The 21,715-nt window shown below is 37.7% G+C and overlaps 1 protein-coding gene across 1 annotated transcript in view; it reads right to left on the bottom strand.

Annotated features, from left to right (window-relative positions):
* Positions 1-21,715, bottom strand: part of LOC122805820 (extracellular calcium-sensing receptor-like) — a gene marked incomplete at its 3' end in the record, with an annotated part of 75,338 nt that overhangs the window by 14,000 nt on the left and 39,623 nt on the right. Inside the window, exon 4 of the mRNA XM_044076081.1 lies at positions 8,851-8,974. Within this exon, the coding sequence (XP_043932016.1) occupies positions 8,851-8,974 (124 nt within the window). The remainder of the gene's footprint in view (positions 1-8,850; positions 8,975-21,715) is intronic.

The following is a 21,715-nucleotide window of genomic DNA, read 5'->3' as shown; positions in this document are numbered from 1 at the left end:
CACTGACATATGAGGAAGTCTGTGGACAAGAGTAAGAGTGGAAGGTTAAGAAAGGTTACAACATTTAAAACATCAAAACAACCACCATTTTACTTTGCTTCCCCCTGCAAAATATCTGTGATGCTCTGATGATGTCACAGAAAGAAACAAAGTATAATGGTGGCTGTCACTGAGGTAGCACATTGCCATTTCCTTATGTGTGTATCTATCTATCTCTTTATCTATCTGTCTGTCTGCATATCTATATATCTATCTGTCTATCTATTTACTTTGTTGATTATAAAGTTCTAACTTGGCAAAAGTCAATTTCAGTGATGGCCTGAGAAGAAAAGTTCTACAATAACATTATGTAGAATAGTGTGTGTGTTGTACCTTTAAGAAGCATTTCAAGGACAGTAAGTGCATATAAATAGCAAGCATGTACAAGCTTCAGCGCCATTTTGAGAGTGCAGCCAGAGAGTAAGCATGTATGAGTGTGATAGCTAGTTTGTTTATAAGTTTATTTAAGTTACAGTTATTAAGCCTAAGTCCTGATCTGTTTGTACAAAATAAAGCTGCTTGAACAGAACCCATGAATGCCTGTCTGTTTTATCCTGACCAGACGAGTGACATGTTGTCAGAACCAGGATTCCAGAGACTACTTTTCAAAGCATTGAGGAATATGGTTTTGTGTTCCGTTTAGATTTATTTCAGAGTTTCAGAGTTTTAAACTTCAATCATATGGTCTTGACCATATCAAATTCGAAATTTTGGGAATTTGAAATTTTGAAGCGAATCCAGGTATAGATAAAAACATATATGGATATATGTATGGATCTACTTTACAAGCTCAAAGTTTCAAAACTGCAAACTGCAAATGGTCAAGACCATAAGATCAAAGTTTTGAAACTTCGAAATTGTAATTAAAAAAAAAATTAAATCTAAAAATCTTTTTTACATTTTTGCAGGGGGGTATACCCCTGCACGCCCTCCCACACCTACTGCTAAATAAATATTCCAACTCCAACATCATACTACAATGTGGAAAATGTTACATTTCCTTCTCCTGCTCTACAGCTGTGATGCCCCACCACCGAACCAGTAATCAAGAAGCCTCAATCCTTACCACTAGCACCAGTGGGGGACGTACACTGGGAGGATGACAAGCACACACACAGTATTTCCAGATACAGTTCACCTGATCAAATGTAATTTTCCTTAAGAGAACACAGAGACCATAGTTAGTCCAGGGCTGGTTTCTCCCTCTTTCTCCAGATCTCCAATAAGACTCCCCACTGGCACAGCTATAGAGTTGACTCCTTAGCCAAGGTCCCAAGACAAGTGCTCCAACACTTTCTCTGTCCAACCAATGCTTTGTGTCCCTGCCAAAGTAGCTGACACACATACTATTGGAGATTTGTTTTACACACAGACACACACACACACACACACACACACACACACACACACACACACACACACACACACACACAAACACTCACACTCTCCTGGGAAAGGCTGGCCCAGGTTTACTAGCTATGCCCCCTTCTGCTAAGACTATAAGGTAGTTATCACTGCCACCAGAACCCCATATTAGCTACTTTAATGCTCTTAACAAAGGGTGTCAAATCTTACTGTGTAATCTTACTATTAATACAAAGGGCAGTTTGACCAAGAGCAAGGCTATTAGGAGTGGCCTACACAGTGTCACCATATAAATATGTAAGTAGTCTCAGAATTTACATATCTCTACACAGATCATCCACAATGAATAGTTTACATATATTTAATAATAAATAATAAAAGAACAAGACAATACTAAATATATATTTACAGTGACATCAGAGCTCAAAATCACAGGAAATCATTAAAACAATATTGCAGGACAGTCTCAAATAAATAAATAAAGAAAAATATCTAAACTAAGCTTTGCTATGTTCCTGACTATATCTAAGAGAATTACTACACCCTAGTTAACTTGCTTACAGAGCAAGGCAGGTGTGGTAAATGGATCTTCTAGTTGTTGTCAGGTCAAAGACAGAAGAGAGAAAGTTGTCTCTCTCTCTCAGAGACTTCTTAAATTAATAACTCAAATATTACTGCTGGGATAGCTTGCAGAATAACATCATTTCTTGTTAACTGACTCTTAGTTCCCAGGCCAAAAACAACCATTTATGGCAGCTGGTAGCATTTAGCATCTACCTGTAAAAATACATAGACAAGAGCTTCTCCTTAAATCTTTGGCAGATGCTGGAAGTCATAAAACAATAAAACACTTCCAAGAACATACAGAAAGTACCCTAATACAGACATTCTGTCTCCTTGCTGTGTTGAAACGGAAATATATCATCTTTTGTTGCATAGCCATAAAGTAATTTAATTTCAACTATTTTTCTAAAGTTTTGCTGGACTGAAGTTAACCTCCTGTATTCCAGTTTCCACTGTTAAAATATATACATTTAAGCAGTTACAATAGTGCATGTACATTTCTGTTGTATTCCAGCAGGGCACACTGTGGATACATTTTGCAAAAGCCTTTTTCCACACGTCTGTACAAACAACTTTGATATACACATAACTTACAGTTCTAATACAGTTGTAGCACAAGCATCTTATATGAATCATGTTGATATTCACAAATTATATATAATTATTTACAAAATTCCAGATAGCTGTGCTGACAGTATCTCCCTTTGCCACAACGGCGATCTCCATTAAAAATGTTCAAAGTTTCTAAACGTCAGTCTTATGGTCTCAACCATTTGCAGTTCAAAGTTTTGAAACTTTCAACTTGTGAAAGGAACACACACATATATATATATATATATATATATATATATATATATATATATGTATAGATATATATAGATATATATATAGATAGGTATAGATATAGATATGTAGGTATATATCAATATGTACGTATAGCTATATATATAAACTGTAGAATGTTCTGACATTTTGCAGATATGATTCTGCTATAAGAAGCACCACCAGGACATTTTTTTTAAAAGATAGCATCAGTCTGCTGTACTGTCCATGGATCCTGTTAAACAAGTGCTGTCTCACCAATTAACTTTCTGTGCAGAAGGTAAAGTCTATCTACTTTTACTCCATAGTTCCTGTCAGATAAGCACAATATTAACATTTCAGGTTCAAGGTATGCAATCTACCAAATTTCCTCTCCATTGCTTCAATCTGTGCTTTATTGCTAGGAGACAAATTACTAAGCTCTGTCTCTTATAACATGCTGTTGAATGGCACTGACATATGAGGAAGTCTGTGGACAAGAGTAAGAGTGGAAGGTTAAGAAAGGTTACGACATTTAAAAAATCAAAACAACCACCATTTTACTTTGCTTCCCCCTGCAAAATATCTGTGATGCTCTGATGATGTCACAGAAAGAAACAAAGTATAATGAAGGCTGTCACTGAGGTAGCACATTGCTATTTCTTTATGTGTGTATCTGTCTATCTCTTTATCTATCTGTCTGTCTGCATATCTATATATCTATCTGTCTATCTATTTACTTTGTTGATTATAAAGTTCTAACTTGGCAAAAGTCAATTTCAGTGATGGCCTGAGAAGAAAAGTTCTACAATAACATTATGTAGAATAGTGTGTGTGTTTTACCTTTAAGAAGCATTTCAAGGACAGCAAGTGCATATAAATAGCAAGCATGTACAAGCTTCAGCGCCATTTTGAGAGTGCAGCCAGAGAGTGAGTATGTATGAGTGTGATAGCTAGTTTGTTTATAAGTTTATTTAAGTTACAGTTATTAAGCCTCAGTCCTGATCTGTTTGTACATAATAAAGCTGCTTGAACAGAACCCATGAATGCCTGTCTGTTTAATCCTGACCAGACAAGTGACATGTTGTCAGAACCAGGATTCCAGAGACTACTTTTCAAAGCTGTGAGGTACAGAGTTTACAGTGACAGTAAAACTAAGTGAACTGAGCATAAAAAGGGCCAGAAATGAACCAAAAGTAATGAAAACTTCCACAAACAATTTATTTATTAAAAAAGATAAAACAGAGCATTACAAGGGCACATAATGCATTATTAAGAAAGCGAGAGGCACAAAAAGTTTGTTAATTAAACAAAATGTGTAAAATTAAGATATGTGATAAAACAACTATCAGAAAAGCACATCAGGGGGTTGGAATTACCTTGGAATTGCAAAATGGGCATGTTTAGAGTAAAACAAGCACAAGAAAAGTATAATGGGCATGAAAAAGATTAAACAATCAAAATGAATATAATAAGGGCAAAATGTGCACATTAAATAAAGCAAGGCTACTGCATGTTTTTTGGCAAAGTACTGTGTTTTGGCATAAACTTCTGTTTTGCATTGATTGAAGCTATTCAGGGCATAAATAGAGTTATTCAAAGTATCTCAGTGTGCAAATGTGCTTACAGTGTGTGCTTATTACTGTGCATTTATTCTGAAGAGTTTATTGGTATGCAAAGTGCAACTATTTCATAAAGTGTAGTCAAAATACAAATATTTTGAAAAGTTTCTTCACCCCAGTGTGTCTATTTGCAGAGTGCTGTCATTGCAGAGTGTTTCTTGCACTGTAAAGAGTTATTTAGAAAAGTACAGCCATTTTGGGAAAGTTTCAGAGTGCTGTGTACTGTTTATTCGCAAAGTGCAATTACTTCTAAATATTTTTTACTCTGAGCTTCTTCTGCCCAATTTATTCACAAAGTGCAGTTATTTTGAAATGTTTCTTACACTGATAAGAGGTGATTTCTTACAGTACAGTGATTTCAAGAGTATTCCTGTGCCTGGGAGACTTATTTAGCAAAGTTCAGTTTTTCAAAGGCTTGTTGTGCTATTGGGCATAGTTACAAATACTGGCATAAATTTCTGCCATATGTATAAGTGCGCATGTTCATACAGTTACCAGTGGACTTGGGTTGCATTGTGTTTTACTGTAATTTGTTGGCATGGCAGATGGATTTTGAAAACCATTACTACTTGTATTTGATCAGAATATTGCAGAGAATTGGAGAATATTTAAGCAAGAGTATGATATTTTTATACAAGCAGCTTATTCTGACAAAGATGCATGCACCAGGACATTCATTTTGCTAAACCTAGCTGGGTCAGAGGCCATTGAAAGTGAGCATTCATTTGTGTATGAACCAGCAGTATATGAAGGAGAAGGGGAAAACATTCATATTGTTGTACAGGCTGAATCAAGGGAAGAAGCAAAGTGTTTGTAACACAAATTCAGGAAAATGTGCAACTCCCAGACAAATGTTACATTAGAGAGGCATTTGTTTTTCACAAGAGATCAAAAACCAGGAGAAACTTTGAAGCTTATATTACTGACCTGAGAAATAAAGCTAAATCTTGTAGGTTTGCTGACTTAAAAGATGAGTTAATAAAGGACAGGCTTGAGTGTGGTATTAATAGTGCTGCAGTGAGAAAGAGTTTGCTTCATGACACTGATTTAATGCTGAGCAAAGCTATTGAGATTTGTCAAATCCATGAAAGGCATACAAGTATGCTTGCAAGTGATAAGTTTCAGCATGCTCCACAACAAATGTAGGCAGCATGCAACACATGGCTAGCAGAAACAGGCCTAAGCACATGGCAGTTGTAACCCCTGTGTGTGTGGCAGGTAAAACCCGTAGTTTTTCAGCAAGTTCTAAGACTAGTTCACTGAAAAAGATGTGCTCAGTGCAGTGCAAGGGTAAATCAGCAAAACCCAAATCAAGCTTTATTGTTAACTGTCACAACTGTGGTGCCAATCATGAGTCTATAATGAGAAAAGTGTTTAACATTTGGTTAGCAATGCCACAAGTGTAAAAAATAGAACCATTTTCAAAAGTTTTGCAAATCAAGTAAACCTCACACACTTATAAAGGAGGGTCACTTAAAAAAGTGAGTTGATCAGATAGAGAGCTGCAACTCTACTTTCTACATAGATGATGTATCAGTAATTAGTGAAAAGGTTAATGCAGTAAATTTGTTGGCAAAGAATGAAGTGTTTTGTACTGTCCAGATCAATGGTAAATCCACTGAGCTCAAAGTAGACACTGGTTCAAAGTGTAATGTTATGTATGTAGACACATTCACTAAGGTGAGAGCTGGTGAGCAACTAAATGTGGCCAGCTGTGCGGAACTTGTTGCATATGGAGGTGAATAAATTCAAACCGAAGGCTCAGTAGTGCTTTCATGTTATTTGGCTAGGAAATGCTACAGCTTGCTTATTCTATGTAGTCTGAAGACCTGTTCCATCATTGTTGGGTTTCAGAGACAACTTGAGAATGAATCTGCTTTCCTTTACCAAAGAAGTTCATCACATAAGCACATGTCCCAGTTACAATTTTACTGAAGCTACTTTCTCAGAGTATGTTGATGTTTTCATTGACAAGTTAGGCAAACTTCCAGTTGTGTATTCCATGAAATTAGACCCAAAGCTCAGCCCAGTGGTCAGACCAGCAAGAAGAGTTCCGATAGCTATGCAGGATAAAGTCAAAGCTCGGTTGGATATAATGGTGCAGCAATGTGCAATTTGTCCAGTTACAGAACCAACAGAATGGGTGTTGTTCATGGTAGCAGACCACAATAAAGGCTCCAACAAAATCAGAATGTGCATTAACCCAAGAGATTTGAACAAAGTATTAAAGAGACCACATCATCCCCTGGTACAGTCAAAGAAGTCGCAGCCCTAATACCGAATGCCTCTGTTTTTTCTGTCCTGGATGCAAAAAGTTCATTTTGGCAAGTGATGCTTGATGGCAAATCTTCACTACTGACTACTTTCAGTACCCCATTTGGAAGATACAGATTCCTCAGGATGCCATTTGGAATAAATTCTGCATGTAAAGTCTTTCAGCATGCAATGGAGCAAATTTTTTTGGGTTATCTTTGTGCCATAATAGCAGATAATTTATTGGTTGGAGGCAATGGTGAAGCAAAGCATAAAAGAAACCTTAAGAAAGTTCTTGACAGAGCATGTGAAGTGAACTTAATGCTCAATCCTCTGAAGTGCAAATTTAGACTACCAGAAGTTACACATATAGGCCATTTATTTACTAGCACTCTCTCGCGACCAGACCTATCCAAGCAAGCAGCCATTCTAGAGATGCCAGCACTGGATAATTTTCAAACTCTACAATGTTTTCTTGGTATGGTCAACTATTTAGGCAAGTTTATATTAGACATCAGTGAGTTGACAGCACCTTTGAGAGAGCTGACAAGCAAAAATGTTACATGGTCTTGGTTGGAACAGCACCAGAAAGCATTTGAATACCTTAGCAGAAAATTGCCACCCCACCTACATTAAGATACTGTGATGTCAATAAACCAGTAACTCTTTTCTGTGATGCTTGAAAATATGGTCTTAGAGCAGTTATTCTTCATTTACATGTGAAGAACAATATGTGAGGCAATTTTGTTGCACTCAGTTTGTGCTTTATAATGGTGTCATTGTTACAACACATTTGAAACTAATTATTTAAATATAGTCTGCCATATACTGTAATGTATGTTTCTTTATGGTTTGTGATCATATAGTTCATTCACATAAAAATGCATGTAATCAGCATCTTTAACACTTAGATGGAGTTCATAGTTTTAAACAATCAAACACTGATACCTCAATTATAATTAAATTAAAATCAGGATGAAACGTTTTTCACAGGGAAAATCCACACAGCAATATAGAATAAAATAATACATCATCTCACCTCCTCTCATAACTGTTGTTTAAATGCAAGGTCAGTGCAAACTTCCCTGAATGTTGTAACTCAGGATTCCAATGATCAAGAACTCTTAACACATTGAAAAGAAAGATGAACCCAAACTTAGAACAAATTGCTTAAACTGATGTATTAATGCTCTACTTGTTATATCATGCAACATCTTGTTAAGCTGTTGACATTCTTCAATATATAAGCAGTTTCTTTAGTTTTAATAAAACATTTAATTCGACACATTTAAAAAATTATAGATTTTGTTTGGAGACCAATGAAAACTAGAAAAGAAAAATGTAGATGCAATTTTCCAGTAGTCTTTGTTCATGGTACTCAGGTTCCTTAACATGAACCGCCAAGGAAATAAGGGAACACACCCGAATATAATTACACAAACTCACATATGCACATTAAAAAGTAGGTACATAGCTATCCTTTTTACATATTTGTAAACATGAAGTCACCAGAGCAGCAAAATATTCCATATGGGGTCTTAACAACCATCTGTTTAAAGGGATAACAACACTGTGCTGTCAGTTAATGTACTTGCTTACCTTAGTTTATCTGACATAACCACCCCTAACCCCTTTCCACTTTTGTTCTTATTACTTAATATTTTCTGGTTACATACTGCTCTACTGTTTTGTTTGCACAATCTATTGTTAATCAATTTTGGTATCACATTTAAGCTGTTATGTTTTAGACTATTTCTCCAGTCTTCGTAAGTTCCTTTTTATCCAAGCTTTGCCTTCTTGGGTATCAGCTTATGACATGTATTTATGTCTTTAACGGAAAAGACACAGATCTTCTCTAATATCACTGGCAAATATATTGAAAAGGAAATAAATGAATGAGTTATCTGACAGACATGTCTGCCAGAAAATTCCTGCTATGAACTAATGATACCCTGGGTTTTTTGACACATGTGCTTCCTGATTTTTTCACCTTCACGTTTATTCTAAGATTTACAGTAGTTCATGTTGCCTGGGGTTAGTATTGTAAACAAAATCAGTGCCCATCAGTACATATATTGTCTTTGTATCATGGAACCTGAGTGAGTAGTTAAACTGCACAACTCTGTGTTTTATAATTCATTCTGCTTATGTTTCCAAAACACATTTTGACTGTCTTGATAATTAGCTGGCATTGTGTGGTATTTACCAGTTTGGTTACTGATTTCTCCCTTGGAGCAGACTAAACAGTCAAAGCAACAGATGGGCTGTCCTCGACGAGCAACCTTTTGGTATCCAGGTAGACAGCTTTCACTACAAACAGAATGTGGTACCTGTAAAAAAAACAACAAAGTCACATTGTTCATTATGAAGGATTAATATACCTTACGAGAAGGCATTGCACCTTATTACACCTGAAAAGATGTCGGCATTCTGAAATAATTTTCATTATAACCCAATGCACTTAAACTTCACACAGTAATATACTGTGTATTGTAGAACTAAAAATGCCATGAATAAAAACTAGCTGGTGTTTCTGAAAGTGAGGCAGAATGTAAAGGTTGATACATTTAAAAATATTTTACAGATCAAGTGTAATAGACTGAAAATGAAAGTTGTTTAAATCTTCTATTTCATTCTTTGCATGATCTATGTAGCTGCTTATTCATAGTGTGAGTATGTGGGGCAGCTGCTTATTCATAGTGTGAGTGTGTGGGGCAGCTGCTTATTCATAGTGTGAATGTGTGGGGGGATACATTGGAAGCATTATATTTTGGTAAATTTAGTTTTAAAAATGTTCTTACATGCCCACTGTGTCTTGTGTCATTGGGTACCAGTTAACAATAAGGCAAGATCACGGGAGATGTGATGCCATGTTTTGTGGATCCAATAAAAGGTATGAAATTCTAATGTGTGGCTGGACTATTAAAGTATATTTTATTTCTAATCACACACACACCTAGAGGTAAAAAACAAAGGATGAGGGAAATCATTTTTAGTAATACTCTAATTCACTTCTTAAGTAAATATTAAAGCTGCTTTTACATCACACCACATTTTACTAATAGCTGCAGTGACATGGCTCATTCTTCAAGTCTCCATAGTGTTAAACAGTAGTAGGACTTCATGCACCCAGAACAACACCCTCAAAACTTGTGATGGAATGACGTGGGTCTGGTGTAGAGGCTTCACTGCATTAACCATCCTGCTGTACAAGCAGAAACATTTTAATATTATTTTCTATATATGTACCTTATTTGCACTGCTTTTCAGTGAGTCAGTAATCAATAGAAAAACAAGCAGACTGTCAATACCTCTAATTTCTAAAAAAAAATTTGAATGGTAAGGTGGATACGGTAGACCTCTAAACTTGATCTTTAAAATTATAGCAAAATTTGACAGGTGCTACAGTCCAGAAGAATGAGTAACAGAATAATAAGTATTCAACTGGATGTATAAGAGAATTTAAGTACCTTTTATCTGCAAATTTTTCAAATAATACGGCATTTAAATTGAGTTATTTATGTTACATTGAATATTAACTGAACTGGAAGTTTTGACTCTGTTTTGTCAGTTAGTTCCCCACTCATCCTCCCTGTTTTTGTTTTGGTGTTAATCTTGGTGGCTTTGAAATCGCCAGCCCGTCTTGTAAGTTTGTGTTTGGATACTCCTTCTGGGCCCATCTCATTTGCTCACTCAACTGAGTGCAGAGAGATTATATTCTGATTTCAGGCACTCCTTCTGTGTACAAAGAGAGCATCTGGTAAAGAAAAAAAAAATTTTTAAGCTTGTTTCCTGCCTTTCCTGTAAGTGGTCTAGACTGTTTGTAGTCTTCCGAAACCCCAAGCTTTTCTGTTTTGGAGGGAAGCCTTCTAGCTTAATTTTGTTTCTTAGAACTAGCCAGTTTTCTAGTTTCAGCACTCAAATCTGGTTCTTTGAACTCAGCACTTGTTCAGAACTCATTGTAAGCACTAAATAAGTTGCAAATTACTACAGCACTCAACTTTCCGGACTTGTCTAGAGGAAAGCAATTTTTAGTACTTAATAAATAAGCACCTATCCAGGCATGTCTAAGGGTCAGCTCCCAGTGATTTCTCCTGTCTACCTGATGAATCTGGGCATCTTGGGGCAATGCAGCAATTGCCTCATGTACACAGACAACCCTCTCCTTCTACCACCCAACACTACAACTTGTGAGAGATGCACTTATATTGCAAAACTGGAAGCAAAGCTCTCTTCACCTAAGACTGGACTAGACAGTCAAGAGAAGAAGGTAAACACTTGCACCACACCACACTCATCACATAGTCCCTCAAACCGTACACCACCAAAACACACACACATAGAAACACAAAATACACACCCACTTTCACGGAGGCTCTCAATAAAAACCTGCCCAAGCATCAGGGACCTCCAAAGCAGAAATGCAAGCAAACTCCACCCCCCCAACACAACCAAAATGACACATAGTCCACAAACTCAGTGTGCCACTCAACCACAGCCCATAAGGCATAACAACGTACCCAACACTCTAGTCATAGGTGACTCTATAGTCAGGCACACTGATGTTCCACTCACCAGGCTAAACAAGGATAAAATTACTGTCAGCTGCCTGTCAGGTGCCAGGATCCACCACATAACGCAAGCACTCGGGTCACTCCACAACAAGTACAAATATGACACTGTCATTGTTCATGTTGGTGTTAATGACCTGAGACGTACCTCCCTGGACTACATGAAAAGAGACATGATGGAGCTCTCCGATCATGTAGCCCAGGCAGGTATAACCCTGGCCCTGAGTAGCATCCTGCCATCACCCAGAATGATGCCACAGTACAAGGACAAAATGATTGACTTCAACAATTGGCTAAGCTTATGGTGTCATTCTAAGGGGATCCAGTCTTTGTCTGCCTGGGACGACATGATCGACAGACCATGATGCTTTGCCAGAGATGGCTTGCACCTGTCGACCTTGGGATTCCGGATACTGGCTAAGGGTCTTGCCACCCCTATAGTGCCTTTTTTAGGCAAGGTTCAAATGACAAATTCACCACCATAACAGATACATGCAAGCAAATTCTGAGGGTAATGCTACTCAATGCTAGAAGTCTAAACCTCAAAATGCACTCACTCGAGGCACTTCTTAAAATGGAGAACATCGACATCTGTGCAGTGACAGAGACCTGGTTCAAAGCTCCAGAGAGCACCCCTGCATTACCAGGCTATAATTCATACCTCACCTTTCGGCCACCTAACCCAGAACAAAGCACTAAAGGTGGAGGCGTATCCATATTCATTAAGGATATCCACACTTCCAGGCTAGTTGAACAGCATAATGCATCCGAGATTATCCAAGTGCAACTAACTCTGTGCAAGACCGCAGTCCAAATTGTAGCTTGCTACAGACCCCCCACAATGCCCCAGGATTCCCACTCCTCATTTCTTGATACACTGGAATGTATTAGGATACAGCCTAACACCCTAATAATGGGCAATTTCAACTACCCACCATTAACTGGGAAAACTACTCATGTACCAACTCTTTTGCTCAACGTTTTCTGGAATTCATAAATTCCAAAGCCTTGGATCAACTTATTCACACCCCCACCAGGGGCAGTAATATCATAGACCTGGTCATTACCAACATGGGCAACCGGTGTTCCACACCAGAGGTCAATTCCTCGTTGGTCAGATACGACCACAAGCTAATCACCCTAGACATCCACATCCCGCCCTCACCCCCAATTAGGGAAACCACTGTAAAAAACTTCTCCAAAGCCAACTTCGCACTTCTTAAGACAGAAGTGGCAAACTTCATGACACCCATGCAGACAGACAATAGAGTTATGACTGCTGAATCTTACACAAATGCACTTTATAAGCATTTACACGAGTGCATGGATCATGCTATCCCTACTAGAACCAAGATGCTATCCTCCAAAAAAAGGAAGCCGATCTGGTGGTCCTCTGACATAAACAAACTCTACAACAGAAGAAAGAAACTGTTGCAAAAAAGAATAAAATCACATGACTGGAAGAATGCCCTGGTCAACCTCAGCAAGAAGCTGAGATCCCTCATAAAATCCTCCAAAGCTAGTTACGAAAACAAAATTGCCACTGACTCTAAAGACAGCCACAAAGCATTCTATAGCTATGTCAAGAATCTCAATGGCAACACTCAGATCTGCTCTGAGTTACAGCACAATGGTACTAAATATACAGAACCAACTGATATTGCCAACATCCTGGCAGATAGGTTCAGTGCTAACTTTACCCCCCTCTCACCCCCTAGAGGGCCCATCTCTATACCGGAAGAATGCAAAGTTCCTGTAATCACAGCTGCACAGGTAAAAAACACACTCTTCAAAACCAAGAACACAGCATCAATGGGACCTGACAATATCCCAGGCTGCATTCTACACGAACTACAGAATGAACTGGCACCCTACCTAAGTACCATGTTCAGTCATAGCCTCACCTTAGGCTTTCTGCCCACTGAATAGTGCACCTCGGCAGTTATCCCACTCCACAAAGGGGGAGCCACGATGGACCCCAGGAACTACTGCCCCATTAGCCTGACAAGCCTGGTCTGCAAGGCTATGGAACGTATCATCATGGAACTCATAAACAAAGACATTGGTAATCTCCAAACACTAGACCCTACCCAGTTCGGATTTGTAAAAGGCAGATCATGTCTCCTAAACCTGATTGACTTCTTCGAAGCAGTCACCAAAGCCATAGATGAGGGTAAGGTGGTTCACACAGCTTATCTAGATCTCACCAAAGCTTTCGACACCATCCCCCACTCTGGAATTATAGATAAGCTCACTAAACTAGGTATAAATCCCTATGTCACAAGATGGGTTGCCAACTGGCTCATGGACAGAACTCACACTGTGAAAGTAGCAGACTCCAAATCCGACTTCAGACCAGTGACAAGTGGAGTACCACAGTGTTCAGTCTTGGGTCCTCTCCTGTTTGGTATCTACTTCTCTGAAGTACAGGCTAACACAGAAGGTCTTTGGCTAACAAAGTTTGCAGATGACTGCAAACTAGGAGCCATAATCGAAACTCCTAATGATGTGGACATACTACAAAAGGGCCTCACTGAGACAGATGTCTGGTGTCAAAGCCATGGCCTGAAGCTCAATGCCAAAAAGTGTATTGTCATCCCCTTTGGTAAAAACTCTGTACCCATGAACTACCATATAGCTGGTAGTCTACTTAACACCGAAAATGTGATGAGACCTTGGGACACAGGTGGACAGTAGTCTCTCCTTTGATAATCACATCGCCACAGTGGTCAGGAAATCCATCTACGTGGCTCACCTCATCACAAAAGGTTGCTCATCCAGAAAAAAAGAGGTCATTGTTCCACTCTACTCATCACTCATTAGACCCATTATAGAGTACAACACTCCTTTTGGTATGTACCTCACAAGACATCTACAACAACTGGAAAGGCCATAGAAATACCTCACAAAGAGGATTACTGGCCTCAAACAGATGCCCTACGCAGACCGTCTCAAAAAACTCCAGCTTTATTCTGTCACATATCGCCTACTCAGAGGTGATCTCTGTTTAATATACAAAGCTATGTCAAACCCAGATCTGTTGGACATGCTCCACTTAAAGAAATCCCAATCCCTCCGAGCTACACGCTCTAGGGACCTAAACCTTATCACCACAATAAACAGAACATGCTGGAGGGATAGATTCCTGTCCCAGAGACTTCCCATACTCTAGAACAGACTACCTATCTATGTCAAACAGAGTTCCTCATTAGCACTCTTCAAGAAAAAACTTGATGATTGGATGGGAGATAGGAAATTCACCCCGAGGATCACTTCTGTGGCTCTGCTCGACAGGGGCACAGGAAAATAATTTTCTTGTGTGGCGAAAGCCAGGGTAATTTTTTGGCTAGGCTTATATAGGCCCTAGGGCCAATAGCCTAGTACCCTCCTATGAACCTATGAACATATGAACAACATTTTAATTTTGTCTGTGTACCTGTGACAGAAATGGAACATTCTAGAAATTCTGCCACTCAGAGAGTACAGTCTGAACCATTGTATCACTAGTGGGACACACTCCTCCCAGTGCTTACACATCCTCCTAAGGGTCCTCAAAACACATCAGAATGGACAGAATGAATACTATGTTATCTATTCTCTGCTGCTTCCCTGATCTTCTGATCCTCTGCAGACCTCACAGAAATTAAAGGCAACTTACATGGGCCCTGTTACTTTTTCTGCAGTCATATCCAGCCGGTGTTTCTGGGATTCACTAATAGTCTAGTGATGGAAACAACTGGCAGTGTCCAGAATGGGTAGCAGAATTACCCTCCTTATCTCTTGTACATTGCACCAGCTTTATCCAGCTGCAATTAATGTTCGACACTGAGAGCCCCATTAGCCATGCATGTACTACGTCAAATCTCAGTATTCTAACCATGGATAGTGGTAAGTGTCAGAATGTTCTTCTGTGATTGTTTTGCCTTTATTGTAGCCACTTTAAAATCCATCCTGAAACTAGACCACTCCATAGCAGTTGCACAATAGATATTGATTGGAGTACCATCTATATCATCTACTGATGTTTACTAATGCCTGGTATTTAGACTCCTGCCATTTAAATTTAGTCCCATTTTTGTTGCATATCTTACAAGAATGGGAAGGGAAGACATATAACCTAGGATAAATAAATCAAGTTTTCAAAAGTATAAAGTTGGGATACTGAGGTAAGTAAGAGATTACATAACAGGTATGTTTCAAATTGTAAACTAGAAAGATATAAAATGCAGTTTAGAAGTTATGTTTCCATAAACATAAAATAAAGAGAGCAACAAGTATTTATATTCAAGTAATATTTAAATATTTATAATGAGAAATTCAAAAACCCAATTACCAAACCAATCACCATGGTGGTCTACCAACTTTACAAGAAAAGAAAAACTCCTAAAACTATATTGCAGATCCAAACCTTCTCATATCAAGAATTGTATCAAAACTGCTACAAAATTTTGAAAAATGCTGTTAGGTGTAGTAAATATACACATGAACTTCAATTAGCATCTAAAGTTAAGGACAATTTCATATTCTTTTTACCTACGTCAGGAAACCGGAGAATAATACCCAACAATAGTATGAACTTATTCTCAATGGCACTTCCTTTTCATACCCAACTGATATTACCAATAACCTAAACACATTCACTGCTAACTTTACCTCTGAGACATTCATCCAAGCTCCTCATATACCACAGTGACTTACTTCTCCCATTCTTGCAAAGGAACATGTACTGAATTTGTTATCTATGAAAAATACCTCTTTCATTGGGTGTGCCAATACATCTGGTCATTTACTAAATAGCATTAGACAAGCCCTTGCAAAACCACCTCTCAAACTGTTTAAACTATACATAGCTACAAGTTTCATCCTGGACATTTGGCACACCACAGTGTCGATGCCCCTCCATAAGGGTAGCCCCAGAAGAGAACCAGGAAATTGCAGACCCATCAGCATGATGAGCCTCATATGTAAAGCCATAGAATATATTACAACTGACCTCATAAACTGCAATATTAAAAATCTTACTAAACTTGACCTCATGCTCTATATGAGAGCAAAAAAATAGTCTCTTCATCAATATGGCACTCATTAATTTTCTCCTAAGGAGGGGCATCATCTGCTGACTCACCCTCACATTTATGTGGGGAGCAAAAAAAAATGGATCTGCTGATCGTGCTCCCTGATACATTGTGCCTGGACCCCATCATAGCTACAATTCTGCTCATGCTCTCCAGCAAAAATGTGCACTCATAAATATCTGGTGCACTACAAATTGGCTGAAATTAGATGCAAAAAGGGCAATATCTTCAAACCACTCCTCCCTTTTACATACAGCATTGATAATACTGCACTACAAAATAAAAATATAGTTAGATACCTTGGTACTTGGTTTGATAATTGCCTCTTTTTTTCTGATCTTCATGTGGCAGTATTATACCTCTCAACCTCTTAAAGCAAGAAATCTGGACAAAGCCATAAATAAAAGTGGGACAAAGGCCCCAAAATAGGGACAATTTTTAAACATTGCTTTTACAAACTTAGAAAGTTGATAGAATAACAGGTTTTGCATTAGCATGAATTTTCTGAAGGGTTTGAAGTCTGAAACCCAAATGTCTGTCATTATTTTCTAACTTCAATCATTAATAATTTCCCACTAATTTACCAGAAAACACAATTTTCTGAAGAACAGACCAAAAATATAAGGTAAAAATCTGGACATTCTGAGAAAATCTCTACAGTTGAGAGATATAGTAGTCAGAAAATCTCCTACCTGGAACAGTTAATTGCCAAGGGAATATCAACCAGATCTAAGGAGTCATCATTCCCTTATATTCAGCATTGATAAGGCCAGTTACTGAATACAACACCCACTTTGGGATGTACCTCACTAAACATATAAAAGGACTAGGAAGACCCCATAGGTTCCTGGAAAAGAAAACATTAGCTTGAAAACCCTGAGCTACCAAGAGAGGCCAGAAGCACTGTACAAGTGTTCGATGTCTTATAGGAGATATATGCCTAGCTTTCCATGCCATTAAAGACCAGTTCTCATGGCCCTCCTGTACTTATGCAAGTCAAATAATTCCACTAATTTCAAAAACAGTGACCTAAATCTAAAATGAGCTATAGATAAAGATTTATCATGCAGACCTCTCCCACCACTTAAAAAAAACTGCACCACAGGTAAAAAAAGTGCAATACACCATAGTCCTTTAAAGAGAACCTGAATGAATAGATGGGCACCTACAAATTTACCCCAGGGTTGACTGATGTAGCCTTTCTGGAGAAGAGAGTAATGGACTAAGGGTGTACCAGAAGGTATGAGACTGAATTGCCTTAAATGACAACAATGGGATTCTATTATTAAATGTTCAAATTCTCTGTCCTTTTTCTCCCTATTTACTGTCCCTGCTATCAATAAACAACAATACAGCATTTAAAATATTTTAAATTGTCTGTTTTTCTCCACTAGAACAGTACCTTACTGTACTGTGGTGATTTCACTTTCAAAAAACTTTTGTCCCACCCTGGTAAAACTTGCTGCAGTCTCCAATTCATTGATGTCATCAACACCAATGAATGCAGGTAGTTTTCTTGGCCAAGTCCTTCCCCAAACTGACATCTCCATGACCTTCCTAAAAACCCACCCATGCTCTGATGTCACAGCTCCCTGGTCCTTCCTCTACCCATGCAGACGGTAAAGGCTAGAACAAGGAAACAGTACATGAGTCAAGTCTCCTGCTGTGGGCTGTCAATCACAGGTGATAGCATCTAAAAATTACCCTTAGCACTTTGACAGCTAGGGAAGCTAGGTGTTAAGGGAGATGGGAGATGTGTCAAAGTAGTACAGTTCAGGCTTCACAAAACACTGCAGTTTAGCTATTGTAAAAAGAAGCAGCAGTAAAAAGCACTTTGAAAGTCTGTTCTGTGGCATTTGCATTGTTTGTGTTTTATGTAGTCACTGAACGACATGAAATATTACTTAAAACTAACTGACTGAAAGACAACAGTGTATGCATGTAAAATCAATGCAGTGTCAGGAACTTTAAGAAGAAATAGGCATGCATGACATAATTTTTTTGCAGACAAGCACTGCATTATGGAGCAGACTAAACAATCAGAATTATTTCAGGATGCCAAACCCCATGTGGTCAGACTCAGAAATTAAGTATAAAAATATTTAAAAACCTATAAATAGTCCTAGAGTGGTGCTAAAATGTAGGAAACACCAAACCATGATGGAATAAACATGTTTGTTTGAATCTCTGGATGTGGTTCTCCTAAAAACTCCCATATCCTATGACTTTTAACTAAATTGCCTTAAGAATTCCTATAATTCCTATGGATTTTGACTGAACTGCCTTAAGAATTCCTATAATTCCTATGGCTTTTGACTGACCTGTCTTAAGAATCCCTATGATTCCTATGACTTTTGACAAAATTGCCTTAAGAATCCCTATAATTCCCATGACTTTTGCATGGTTGAAGAATTGCTGTACGGGTGGCTTTATAGGAAAAGGTTGCTTTGGCAAAAGCACTGGCCAAAAAAATGGCCAGTGGAAGACAAGTATAGGAGTATTTCTCCTTTCCCTAAGCTACAGTAGACTTTGACTTGATTATATTAAGAAAGGGGTATGGGGGGGGGTGTAGCCTCATGTATGGTTTGAGCACCTTACAGAAAAACAGTTTTGACCATTCTGTCACCAGACAAGTTTTCTGGCTGACTTGCATTTTTATCACAGTTGCTGGTGGCCTAGCAAATGAGACCTATGGAGTAATATTAGCAGTAGAAAAGAAAAAAAATTAAACCATTGATTTAGCAGTGCATTCCAGATCTTACAAGTCACCTGCATAGGGGCTAATTCCATTTTCCAGGTAATTGTTAAGTTCACTAAACCATGCCCAGATCCTAATATGATCAAGAAAAATTATGCTAATAACATCATTGCTGTTTATCCATTTGCAGTCAGTCAATAAATTATTAATAAATTAGAGTCAAAGTGAGGCATTTAGTTACTGTCTTTTATAAAACTGTTCATTAAATTGTGGTAAATTAATTTAATACTAATAACATTTAATATTTCTTTAATTAGAATTTAATAGTATTCAGTTACACCTTTTGTGAAATATATGTTCCATAATATTGCTTGCAAAGGGAACCATCCCTTTAAGTCCCCCCTTAAGAGCTGGGTGTATGTATGCATGTAATGCATATGTGTGTGTGTGTGTGTGTGTGTGTGTGTGTGTGTGTGTGTGTGTGTGTGTGTGTGTGTGTGTGTGTGTGTGGGGGCAGCACAGTGGTGCAGAGGATAGCATTGTTGTCTCACAGAAGGAGAAGCTGCTGTCTTTGCTGGTCAGTACTGGCAGATTTGACTACCTAGTGTGAGACCTGACCATAACAAATTAAGCAGGAGGTACTTAACATTTGTTAAGTTTGAGTCTCATGCTATAGTCGCACTTAATTGATTTGTCATTTTCTGGATATTAGAGTGTAATCACCATGCTCCATTACTACAGCATTTATACTGAAATGTGTTTTACAGTTACATAAGATTAAAGTTGTTTTTGTTGTTGTGAATACGGTTAAAGAATAATGTCATATGGGATTAAAAGAACAATGACTAGAAACTAGTTGTATCAGTGGAAAAAAAAAAAACATTTTTTATTGTATAAGACATTATAACAAAAAAATCAGATGGAGGTGTTAAGATGGGATTAAAGATTGCTATCAGACCTGTGATTATTGCATGTTTGATTAACACACCCATACTATTAAAATGTCGAATGGCACTACGTTGACTGTACTATAGTCGAACACGGAAGTTCGAAAATAGTAATGTCGATGTCAAAAAAACAATCTAGGTATGGTTTTAACATGGGTCGAGGTAGGTGTTCAGTATTATTCAGAACTACAAACATCTCCCCTACCTCGACCCATGTTAAAACATAGTACTAGATTGTTTTTTTGTCGTCGACATTACTATTTTCGAACTTCCGTGTTCGACTATAGTACAGTCGATGTAGTGCAGTTCGACATTTCAATATTAAACTGTGTAGACTGCATATGTGTGATAAGACAACCCTGGAACACATTAAAATTATTGACGACTTTAGACCTTCAACTTCGCGTGCTGATGACCTAGAGGAATTCATACATTTCTTGCATGAAACACTGAAAGGAGAAATGGTAGTTGCTGGAGACTTAAATTTACCAAAAACAGATTGGAAAAAATACCAGTTCTGCAACTTATATGCTGATAAATACATCAAAAACTAACCGTATGAGAATTGGGAAACACAGACTGAAAGGTTAACATTTAATACAACATATACTGATAGTAGATTCAATTAAAGATCTGAGTATAGGAATAGATCCAGCTTTGAGAGTTTCTGAGCATATCAACCAAATGTTAATGATGGTTATACACCTATAGGCTGCATGAAAAGATTTATAATGTCTAGGAAACCACAAGTGATAAAATCATTAAGTTACATCAGGAATAGTAATATTCCTTGTAAGAAAACTAGCATAAGTAAATATGCTCTGCCTACATATTTGAGCAAGGCAATTCCCACAAGACATGCATCCCATAAGTGGAGCTCCTAAATAGTCTTTTTAATAAAATTTCTTGACAGCCAACTGAATTTGGAAAAGTGCTATGACATGCATATTTCTGGTAATATATATATATATATATATATATATATATATATATATATATATATATATATATATATATATATATATATATATATATATATATATATATATATATATATATACATTATAACTGGTAGGTTTCAAACTCTTCAAACTCAGAAATGTTATTGCCCACCAACCATGGCAAATAAAAATACTAATCTTTGTATTTGAATGACATATTCATTACAGTGCAATAATTCTATTAAAGGTGTATGTTTTGGTGCTGACAATTTGTATCACCTTCCTCAGGGAATTGTGCAGAACTACTTTTCAGTATCAGATTTAGATCCTTGGCTTACTGAAAGGCAAAATAATGAATTAGTAGAACCAGGTGCCCAGATGGCAGGAGCATGAGTGCATGTATTTGGTACCCAAGAAGAAGAAGAAGATGGACAAAAATGATTTATTACCTTTCACTGAACTTCATGTAGTGGGACCCATGGAATGTCATTCTAAATACCTGACCTAAAACCCATGCATCCTGTGGGAGGTAAAAGATGTATGGTCGTATTCTGAGTACCCGAGGGACTGCATCTGCATATTTTAGATGATCTATCAAAGTCTTTAAGTGGAAATACATTATAAGGAATTGTACAATGAACAGCAATTAGTACTCCAAAACATGGACACTTATCAGGCAGAGATTTAGAGAGCCCATTGGGGTTGTCATATTACCCACAGAAATAAATCCAGGCAACTGTAACTATTAAAACCAAACAGAAATCAAATGCAACTATCAATATGTTGGAAGGCAAACTGCCTTCCACAAAGGCAGACATAAAAATAAAAGCAAAGCAAAA

This window comes from Protopterus annectens, chromosome 7.part0, assembly GCF_019279795.1.
Source record: "Protopterus annectens isolate FY-2018-M chromosome 7.part0, PAN1.0, whole genome shotgun sequence".
Taxonomy (NCBI): Eukaryota; Metazoa; Chordata; order Ceratodontiformes; family Protopteridae; genus Protopterus; species Protopterus annectens.
The sequence above is the reverse complement of the archived record's forward strand: the minus strand, read 5'-3'. Positions and strand labels throughout refer to the sequence as shown.